At 49.2% G+C, this 11,091-nt stretch overlaps 1 protein-coding gene across 1 annotated transcript; it reads right to left on the bottom strand.

Annotated features, from left to right (window-relative positions):
• Nucleotides 1–265: 265 nt before the first annotated feature.
• On the bottom strand, nt 266–644 carry LOC144167037 (uncharacterized). The gene has a single exon (XM_077696430.1). The coding sequence runs from the start codon at nt 553–555 to the stop codon at nt 286–288; it is 270 nt and encodes an 89-aa protein (XP_077552556.1). The 5' UTR covers nt 556–644; the 3' UTR covers nt 266–285.
• Nucleotides 645–11,091: the final 10,447 nt, after the last annotated feature.

The following is an 11,091-nucleotide window of genomic DNA, read 5'->3' as shown; positions in this document are numbered from 1 at the left end:
CCTGCCGGAAAATTACGCTGTTAGCGTGTGGAAAACCCTCACCATGCACAGCCATTTAACTTCTAGATCTCCTCTTGTACGATTTGAGCCACCATTATTATCGGTCATGATGATCCCAGTAAAACAGAGCAGGAAATGAATACTTCATTTATTTAGAAATGTAAAAATAAACTTATTGGGTCAATATTAATCTCTAAGGGGACCAATAGCCCGAATGAGGCTGCAAACTTGCGAAGAACGTTGCGCCGTTGATAATCTGCGTTTACAGCGGTGCATGGTGGGACCTCAAAAACGTTGCACGGCCTTTCTCCAGGCGCCTAAAATGTGTAAGTCGTCCTCGGTGACGTTGCGGGCAGGGGCGGAGATTCCCGCACCGTCGACGGCCCCGGGAGTCGACAGCAGGGGTTCAGTGAAGTCGGGCACGATGGAGTCGGTCTGGTCTGCGCGCATCTCGGGGAAGCGACGCATCGCCGGCGCCATCTTGCGGTACAGCGCCCAAGCTGCCAGCGCCACGCTGCACGAGACGGCCGCCGACAACACGAAAACTCGGCCCATGAAGCGCCGCTGGGGGCCGCCTGATACATGGGACACAGAAACAGCAAACAGCGCATCCACAAGGGTGAAGGAAAACTGCCAGACGGGCAAGTGAGAGCACAAGAAATGGTTAAAATTATTAGTTATCGCTTGCGAGCCTGGTCCAAAAATGCCGCCAAAACTCACCCGCGGGCGGACATTGAGGGCGCCGCAGCCGCAGAGGCCGTGCACTGAATTAATATTAGCATTAGTATTTTATGGCAGTTAGTATACCGAAAATGCTGAATTCGCTAAATACCTAATTTGCAATGAGTCATTCGTTTGAAAAGCCTTCTTGCCTACCAATAATGTCGACCGATAATTGCGATATTTTGATTCCTCAAGGACCGACAAGACAGTTTAACTTCGGCGGAGAAGCTTAAGGGGTCGAGATTTTTTATAGGTGAATTTTTCACGTTATCAACCCGGCTAGCCAGAAAAAGACTAATAGCCTTCACCGGAAAAGGAAATAAGAAATTTAAGCTATCGGATGACAGAATTCACATGGCAATCAAAACTACATACACAGCCCCACAACTGATACTGTCATCCCTTAGAACATGTGCTAAGGACAGGTTTCCATCCTTTGCGACCTAAGAATCAGTCAACTAAACAGTTACCGTCCGTCGTTATTGATTACGCACGACAACATTCAAACCTAAGCGTTACCAATTATATTCTTACTTGGACGACAGTACTAGCGACATCTTGGTTCTAGAGACTTGTCTGCCTTCCGACAGTAATGATAGCGAGCTATAAACAAAAAAGAAACTACAACGTTTACAGATATGAAGAACACACAGGAGGGGTGGCAGTGTTCTGATAAGAGTTAGGCAAGAGATATCGTCGTGTTTTGTTGAAACGAACGCTTCTATATATTTGGGCTATGCTCCACACCCACCTGACCATCTGCGTACCTGACTCCGATCATTCTTTAGCAGAGAAACTGCGCGAAAACATATCTTGTGCCTTAGAACAAGTCCTGCGGATATAGTCCACCCTTTCGGGGACTTTATTTCCCCTCTTATTCATTAGTCGCTCTTGTCAGCACCCTGTGGAACTTCAACTCAATTCTTTCAGTAAACCTTAGACTTCAATCTTGTGCAAGCTATAAGCCAACACACTCGAGAGCCTAACATTTTAAATCTTCCATTAACCACCACACCGGAAAGCATCGAGTCATTCTCATGCATCTATGGTTTCAGTGATCAGCAGTTGCTTCAGTTCACATATCCCGTTCATTTAAAATTTTCTGGTGTCGTCACTAAACATATCAGATCACGATAAAGCTAATTAAAGGGAAATAAACGTCGAGTTGGAGGTATTCTTCACTGAAGCCTTCCTACCGTCGTTCAGTTCCCGGTCCGTAAATGACAGCTGGGTGCTCTTCAAGAACAAAATAGCCTACCTGGTTCACAAACCTGTTCGGCTATCTTTAATCGTTATTATTCACTATTAAACCTTTGATCATTATTAAAAAGGACAAATCTAATCCCTGGCTCAACAAATTAATTTGCGAAACAAGAATAAACGATTGTATCCGAGTGCTACAGCTACTTCCAGTGTACGTTCATGGGCCAAATATATATGAAATGTTAGAGCCTTTAACTCTGCGGTACACAATGCCAAGAAAAAATAATTTTGGGGGGATTTGCCCTCGCTGTTAAAAAACAACCACTAGTTGTTATGGAAAACAATTTCAAACAATCGCTTTGATCACGACATAGTGTCACATGGTGCCAACGGTATTCCTTTTCAGGACCATGCGTGTACGCATGCATTCAATCGTTTCTTGTCGTCGGTATTTACTGGAAGATCATTCCATCATACTCATTGTTGCCTAACCCGATTGGAGATATATGTAACCCATTTATGTTTCTCGTGGAGGTATCAATTCACTGATCGGCAGTCTAAAAGTATCCACTTCATGTGGTATCAATAGCATCAACTCAAAAATAATAAAGAACATCGTGCTCATCTCTAGTCCAATTCTCTTTCGCATCTTCAATAAATCAATGTCATAAGGTCAGTTACTTGCAGACTGTAAAATCGCCAAGGTTGTTCCTATTTTCAAAGTCAATAACAAACACGCAGCGAAAAATTACAGGCCAATTTTGCTGACATGGATCTGCGGTAAATTACTGGAGCACATTAATTGCGTCGAACAAATATTGTGACTTCGAATTCAACAACTTTTTTTTCGTCCATCAGCACGGTTTTAGAAAGGGCCTATCATGTGATACACAACTACTGGAGTTTCCTACTGGAGTTTCATACTACCCTTTACATCAATGCAAACCAACAAACATTTTGCTAGATTTTTCAAAAGCGCTTGACCGTGTTGCTCATTTTCGCCTCTTTCCAAATTATCGGCACTTTGCCTATATTATTCAAATTTGTCCTTGATTCGGACCTTTCTGTCTAGGAAACAAAATTTACCGTGGTCAATAACCTTTCCTCACACCCTCGTTGATGTTACTCCCCGAGTACCCCAGGGCAGCGTCCTGGGCGCGTTGATGTTCCTTATCTACATATTTGACCTGGCTCTCAACATTTCCACGCGCATACTACTTCTTGCCGATGACTGTATTATACATCATACGATTAATAGCCTTAATGACAACCTTTCCTTACAAAATGACGTAAATTTCACGTACTATTTGTGTAAAGCATGGCAAATTCCCCATAATTTAGGTTATTGCAAAGTAATCACTTTTAGTCGAAAACACGATAATTCAGAATTTTTTTTACTCCATCAACACTGCAGTTACGCACCCCGCTTCCCATAAATATCTGGGTATTCATCTAACACCTCATTTCTCGTGGAGTACCCGCATTACTGCTATATGCGCAAAGGCTTCTAAATCACTCGGTTATCTGCGACGAAACTTAAGAAGCGCACAAACTCTTCCCCGTAAACATGCATATCTAACCTCAATTCGTCCGCAGCTAGAATTCGCGGCAGCGATCTGGTCCTTGTACTAAAACTACCTAATTATCTTGCTGAGATCAATTCAAAACAGAGCTGCAAGATTTATTACACGCAAGGATGGCCGTCATCTTAGAGTAACAGAAATCAAAGAAGATTTATCACTACACACGCCTGATACCCGCCGCACTATTGCGCTGTTAACACTGGACCGAACCAGCTGCCTCTTAACGCTCCAGTACTTACATCACGACGCCTTCCTAAAAATCATAGCTTCATGCGCATTTTTGACATGACGCTTGCCTTCAATTCATCGGCATTGCATCGAGCAATCATGTACTGAGATGATATTCGTGACAGAACTGCGTCCATTCCTAGTCATGATGGGTTTACCGAAAATCTGCGCCGACATTTTTCTTAGCAATTGTATAATGATGAATTACCAGAATAATAGTGTTATTGTTTATAGATATTTTTCCCTTTGTATTTGAGTGTTTTCTGTTTTTTAAACTGTAAAAAATCATTTATGCTTGTGATAGTGATTCATTACAAACGTATAAGACGTGTTTTATTGGCTTTTGTGAGATGATTACGCAAACTTTATAGTGTACTTGGTGTTTTTTCCTTTTCTGCCATTTTTTATGCTTTGACACAAATGTAACCCACTTACACAATGCTCTTGAATTGGGTTGTAAGGTAAAGTAAATAAATAAATGCCTGACTGAAGTTTACTATCCCAATCGTAGTCAGTCCCATGGTTATGTTAGTTTTACTTTCATGTCTTGACTTTCTTGAGAATATGATGTGGGCCTGCTTTGAACATTCAGTGGTGTGGAGTATATAATGTTTGAGAATATCGAAAAAAATAAATACAAGCAGGTAGACGTCATAATTTCAACGGCAGGCAAGAAATCTTGTTTTATAAGCAAATATTATTAAGTAAATGCCCGTGCTATAAATTAAAACATGATTTTTTTAAGAATGCGCCCATGGGCTTCGTAGAGATAGTTAACCAGCGGCGCTGTGACGTGCGACCGGTGCTTGCGCCTATAGTACTCTTTATTGTACGTCGCGTGGGTATCTTATTTCGTTCCCATTTGCTGCTCGTGGCGTCTCTGATCGCAGGCAGCCCGCTTCTCGAAAGTACAGCCTCCCAAATTTTAGGGCGCAGCCCTCTGTCCCCCGTTCGTGGGCTCAGCCACGTTGCCGTCGTTGTTACCGCGAGAACGATGGCAAGACCGACGAGTGAAAGAAAAAGCGAACGATGAAGGAAAGCAAAGGAGGAGAGTGTAGCGACTTTGGGAGGGGAGGGCGGTTCACCGTGGCGGCGCGAGCCAGCGCTCTCCGAAAGTGTGTGGTGGGGGAGGGCAGGGGGCAGTACGGTGTGCCCGCACTAGTTGCGCGACGGCGTTACGCCTTGCGAAAACGTGAGGAGGGCGTGCGCGTGACTATAATGTGTGTTCGCTTAAGACGCAGTTCACGGTCCATTCCGGAGACGCACTTCGCCCCACCGTCGCAGAGGATCATCATCGCTGCCGTCGACAGAACCCACGAGTGGGTGCTGCCTCAGCGCACTGCTGGTGCGCTCAAATATATAGCATTAGTTAGTCTCGTAATCACCAGCCGATTTTTTAGAAATATCACGCGAGCGACGATAGTCGGTATGTCAGCGCCCCATCACGGCGCCCAGCGGCGAAATAGGCGAGAGTACGCGCATGAGCATAAAGCCTTGTCCTGTGTGAGTATCGTCTGCTACGCTGTTTCCTTGAGGGCAGTATACCCCTTGCAACGGTATCTGCATGACTCTTTAGGAGAAACCGGGCTTATTTGCTGCACCTGCGCATGTCCAGTGGGCATTTGATTTTCCTTTCGTGTCACTCGCCCGGCGCGTGCATCATGACTGATAATGCTGCTTAGCTTCTTTCAGAGGCTAGCGAAACGGCCTTCGTAACGAAAAGCGGTGGGGGGGGGGGGGGGGTTCCTCTAAGGAGAACAGCGTAGCAGACGACTCTTGTCGGCAAGATAGTTCGCTGCCCCTGCGCGTACTCTCGCCTATTTCACGGCTGACCACCGTGATAAGGCGTTGACATGCCGATAGGTCGTCGCTCCCGTGACATTATTAAAAATCTGGGAGGGTGTACGTCTGAAGCTGATAAGAGTACGGAAGATGATAGTTGTAACGTGTAACATTAAGGGACAAGGAGAGAGCGGAGTGGGTCAGGGAACAAATGCGTGTTAAGAACATGTTTAGAAATTAAGTAGAACAAATGGACGTGGGCAGGGCATGTAATGCGAAGGCAAGATAACCGTTGGTCATTAAGGGTAACAGAGTGGATCCCTAGAGAAGGCAAGCGTAGCAGGGGGCGGCAGAAGGTTAGATGGGCAGATGAGATCAAGAAGTTTGCGGGGATAAATTGGTCGCAGTTAGCACAGTACCGGGATATTTGGAGATCCATGGGTGGGAGAGGCTTTTGTCCTGCAGTGGACGCAGATAGCCTGACGATGATGATGATGATGATGATGACTACGTCTGAAGCATGGCCTACCCATTTCGAAGTAACATGCGGCCGGTGTTGGCCATTGCCATGTTGAAGCAGCTTGTGCGATATAGCCGCCTCCACTTCCCGCCGTTATAGCTTGAGCTGTGCTTCCCTCAGCAGACTGCTGGGCGCCAGTTTTGCAGCGAGAGATATAAACCCAACCATGCCCCCCACCCTTACTTCTAACTTCTTTCCCACGTGTTTTTTTTTTGCATATGCTTATCGGCTTTCGCTGTAGGAATTTCCTGCCCGATTTTCTTTTCCCTTGATTGATAGTCGTAGCGCTGCAGCTACACTTTGGCTATGGCAAAGCCCGTAGTGGAGGGCTCCGGATTAATTTTGAGCGCCTGGAGATCTTTAGCCTGTTCTGAAATCTCGACACACTGGAGTTTTCATTTTTCACTTCCATCTGGCTCAGCAGCACAACGCCTTAAAAGGACACTGAAGGTAATTTGTAAAAAATTCCCCGCATTTCCCCGAGGGAAGAATGTGAAAGTGCGAATGCACGAGTTGAATTTGCGCGGTTCGGTAATGTTCGCGAAAGAGAGATCACACACACACACACAACTACAAAGAAAGAAAGATGCATTTATTCACAGACACCTATTTGTGTTGTCGTTGTACTTGATTGCTAGAGCGGATCTCAGCTTTGAAATTTCGTGTCAGTACTCCTTTAAGCGGGTGAGTTATCTTCGTGATGTTCTTTTCCCCGGGGCTTCTCCTCCAAGCCGCAGTAGCGCTGAGGATCTCACCCCGGGTATCCTCAACCGACAAACTCAGCTTCCGATACAAACTGTATACATTTATTCACAGCCCAGCGGGCGAATAAAAACATGACTCGCGCGGAGCTCGAAGACGGTGGGCCGAGCTCTCCCGCGCCCGGACCGCGTCTCCCTCGTCTTCATCCCCTCGTCTTGCCGCTGGGGCCGGGGAAGAAGGAAAAGCCAGTTGTCTCCGTCGGTGGCCATCGCATGTGGTGGTGGTTAAGAGATCCGGTGCGCGCAGGCGTTCGAAATGCGCGGCGTCTCAAGGCGCCGCGCGACACGTGCATTTCATTTGTGCGCTGCTCGCCCCAGGGCCCCCGCTAGTTCGTGCGTCGAAGCGCCCGACACCTCCACCACCACTGTGAAACATAACTTCAGGAATGTTTCACACACGAAACACACACCACACACACTTTTGGCACGTGCACCATCGTTCCTTCAGTTTGACGACACAACAATCAGCACGGCCAGTGCCCCTTGACCCTGGCTGCAGGTCACCATGACAAAATAGGCACAATCCTCATCTAGCTCAATCAGAGCGAGCGGCCTTTAGCAGGTGGTACGCACCGGCCGTCGTCATCCGAAAACCCCCTTGCCATGCGGCGCACCTCGTCGCCCAACAGTATTAGGGGCCCCTCTCCTCCTCGCTTCCTCGCTCGGGAAGGGACCACTGCCGGCTCGTCAGCATGCGTTTCAGCCACGCTGCGCTCAGGTGAAGCCGCCTGTCGCTTTCGCCTCTTTCTGGGCGAACTCTCGGGATCGGCCGCTTCTGCGCTCGGAGCGCCGTGCTCCACTACGCACCGTTGGTCAGCGTAAGCAGCAGAGGGCTGCTTAGCGGTCACATTAACGCTGGCATTGGCTGCCTCTTCAGCTATGCCTGCAGTCCTACCTGCAACTGCCTGCGGCTGCATTATATAAGCAGCCGTACCCTTATTTACACTTCCCTCTTTCAATTCGCTCGAGTTTCCCATGGCAATCACATTTTCGCGACATGACATCTGGGTATCTCGAGAAACACAAGATGCAGTGCGCGTGACACCAACTGCATCCTCGCGCGATTCCCGGGCTGCTGCATCCTGCAAAGCTCTTGGCCGCTCGGCCACGCTCCCGGAATATTCTGCGTCTCCGCACGCTGCGACAACGGGCTCACGCTCACCTGAAGCCAGCCTCAGTCCCTTCAGTACTGCTGCCTTAAGAACTGCGTAGCTCTTGCGCTGCTCCCCCGAGAGTCCAGCTAGGCACCCTCTAGCCCTCACGCTCAAGTAGGGAATAATTACCCCTGCTCGCCATTTTGGCGGAACACAGTAGGAGTCTAGCATGGCCTCGGCTTCAGCGAACCAATCAAGCACAAGCGCTTCCTGGGAGGGCATATCTACGAGCACCCCTTGCAGCATGCTCATGCAATCTAATCTCCCATCCATCTCGCTGCACCCTTGTGCTCGCTGCCCGATCGGTGAGGCGGTGGCGTTGTTAGCGCTTCTCAAACGCTCACTCTTGAGACGTTCCGCTGCTAACTCCGCCTCAGCGATCTTCAATTTCGCCTGCAGTAGGGCCATCTCGTCAGCAAAAGACATGGCTGACCTAATTCTGACGCTCGCTGCCTCGTCAGCCCTCACACTCAGCTCCATCTCACCATACCTAGCTAACCGCCCTCCATTATCTCAAGGCTGCTCATGCAGCACCTCCTACATGTCATGGTGAGCCACGCACCCAGGATCAAGTGAGGCACTGACCTGCATAGTTCGGTGCTTGTGGTGATGGGCTGGATCCGTCGAGGTGGCGATCCGTATCCACGCGGCGCCGGCCGCGTTCCCCTTCTCGGGGCTGCAGGGGTGATCCGGCTCCTTCCGATGAGGCGTCCGCACGCGGCACTAGAAGTCACCGCCTTCTGCCGTGGCCAGCTCACTCAGTGATCCAGCCGTTCCCGTTCAGCAGGCTGCTGCTCTCCGTTGAGAAGTCCGCTGAGCGCCGATCGAGCCGCTTCTCCGCCAGGCTGGCGAGCTCGCTGCTCCCGCCGATCTCGTACAGCAGACCGCGATTTCTCCGCCTGCTCCGTCCGTCGAGGGCCCGTCTCGCCCGCCCGCCGGCCGGTTGAGTCGTCGCTGTTGAAGATCCTGTCGGCTGCGCCAGTTATCTTCGTGATGTTCTTTTCCCCGGGGCTTCTCCTCCAAGCCGCAGTAGCGCTGAGGATCTCACCCCGGGTATCCTCAACCGACAAACTCAGCTTCCGATACAAACTGTATACATTTATTCACAGCCCAGCGGGCGAATAAAAACATGACTCGCGCGGAGCTCGAAGACGGTGGGCCGAGCTCTCCCGCGCCCGGACCGCGTCTCCCTCGTCTTCATCCCCTCGTCTTGCCGCTGGGGCCGGGGAAGAAGGAAAAGCCAGTTGTCTCCGTCGGTGGCCATCGCATGTGGTGGTGGTTAAGAGATCCGGTGCGCGCAGGCGTTCGAAATGCGCGGCGTCTCAAGGCGCCGCGCGACACGTGCATTTCATTTGTGCGCTGCTCGCCCCAGGGCCCCCGCTAGTTCGTGCGTCGAAGCGCCCGACAGGGTGCATTAGCCCTTCTCAAGCCCGATTCCTGGCCAATCCCCCACGTGGGTATGTGCCATGTCAGCGGCCAGGCAGCGCGCGCCCATCTCCCCCCGTTGCCAAGGAAGACGAGGAGATTCCTGGCCAATCCCCATCTCCTCCCCTTGCAAAGGAAGACGAGGAGATTCCTGGCCAATCCCCATCTCCCCCCCTTGCAAAGGAAGACGAGGAGATTCCTGGCCAATCCCCCACGTGGGTATGCTATGCGGACATCGCCGGTGGACGCAGGTTCAGGGTCGCTTAAGAAGTGCATCGCACTTAAAACTCCGGTATTTGCTTCCACTGCGTAGACTGGCTCAAATAAGCACATTTTTCATCGTTTATCTGAGCGATAAGGCGCTATTGATTTTATAAAGCATTAAAGAAGAAAAACTACCATGCGCGGTTTGCGGCGGCCGCACGAACTAACAGCAGTGACGTCAAAAAGGCGCTACGTGATTGGACGATGTCCAAGATTAGCAGACAAACCAATTTAGGTTTCGGTAACATGCTTGACATTCGACGTTGTTGTTGGATGGGCATTCCCGATATCTTAGTAATCGGAATACTGCACTTCTGCAATGTTCTCGGATGTAAAATACGTAGGTAAGCCTACCAGGACGGCTTGAAATTGTCGCAATCGCTAGCCGAAGCATACGCCGTGGATGAACGCCCTACGCGTCACCGCAGACGCTCAAATGTGATGTGCTTTTCCCCCATCTTTGGAGCTTGCCTGGCTCATGCCTGTATCGTAAAAAGCGTGTTCACGAAGATGGTGAATTCAGAATATAAAACACGGGTCAAAACCAAAGAAAAATTAATTAAAAAAGATTGAACACTCGGTGATTTAACCTGCGACTTGGAAAACAACCTACCTAGCGCTCCAGACCTTTCGGCCACGAGCCAGCGTTGAAAGTGCCGGAAATATAAAGTATATAATGTGTATCCAGTTTACATTTTTAGTTTTGTAAATTCAAGCTGCTTAGAATACTACTTCTTGTATAGCGATCGTTCAGTTAGAGTCCCTCGAATTCCCACAATATCTGATGTCTAGCGACTGCATTTCTTAGGCGGCAAAGCATTCGCAGACGTGTAGTCGTGCTGCGGACAACCGTGCTTGTTACCCATCGCAAAAGGTGCTTCGTGCACCGTAGTTTTACTCTGTACGGTTTATTTTATTGCCTTCATATCTATAAATAACTTCGCTGACTCTTCTCTAGCCTTCAATTTGCCTTAGATTGGCGTACCAGCCCGCCAAGCGTTCCCTGTGCGCTTGTGCAGCGCTTGTGTGGAGCGACCTGTACTTGGAGCTTGATACAGTGTACAAGCTAACAAACAAACGGCACATTCTTCCATCCACAAATGTGTCGTTTAGTTTCAACTGAGCGAACGAACAGCGACGGCCCGTCTGCGGCCGGCGGACTAAACGCTGGGGCGACTGACTCTGTCAGGAGGTCGGTGAACTATGCAGTAGCGCCGTTAAGCCGAGCCACCATTTAGTGGCGTCATACGAAACGCCACGAAAAATGGGCGAGTATGCGCAGCGAAGGACAGAATTTTCGAATTGATTTTTTGAGGGAATAAAATTGCGCAAACGCAGCGAGAGTGGTCGAAACTGGGCCTACAGAATCCAGACTACAATTTGCGCTCGTAATCCCGCAATGTTTACAAATCACTGCAGTGTGGTTTTAATTAAGCACTGGGCCACAA

This window comes from Haemaphysalis longicornis, unplaced genomic scaffold (assembly GCF_048455015.1).
Source record: "Haemaphysalis longicornis isolate Haplotype H1 unplaced genomic scaffold, Haemaphysalis longicornis Haplotype H1 scaffold_2, whole genome shotgun sequence".
In the NCBI taxonomy this organism is placed as follows: Eukaryota; Metazoa; Arthropoda; class Arachnida; order Ixodida; family Ixodidae; genus Haemaphysalis; species Haemaphysalis longicornis.
Note: the sequence above shows the minus strand (reverse complement) of the source record. Positions and strands in the feature narration are given on the sequence as shown.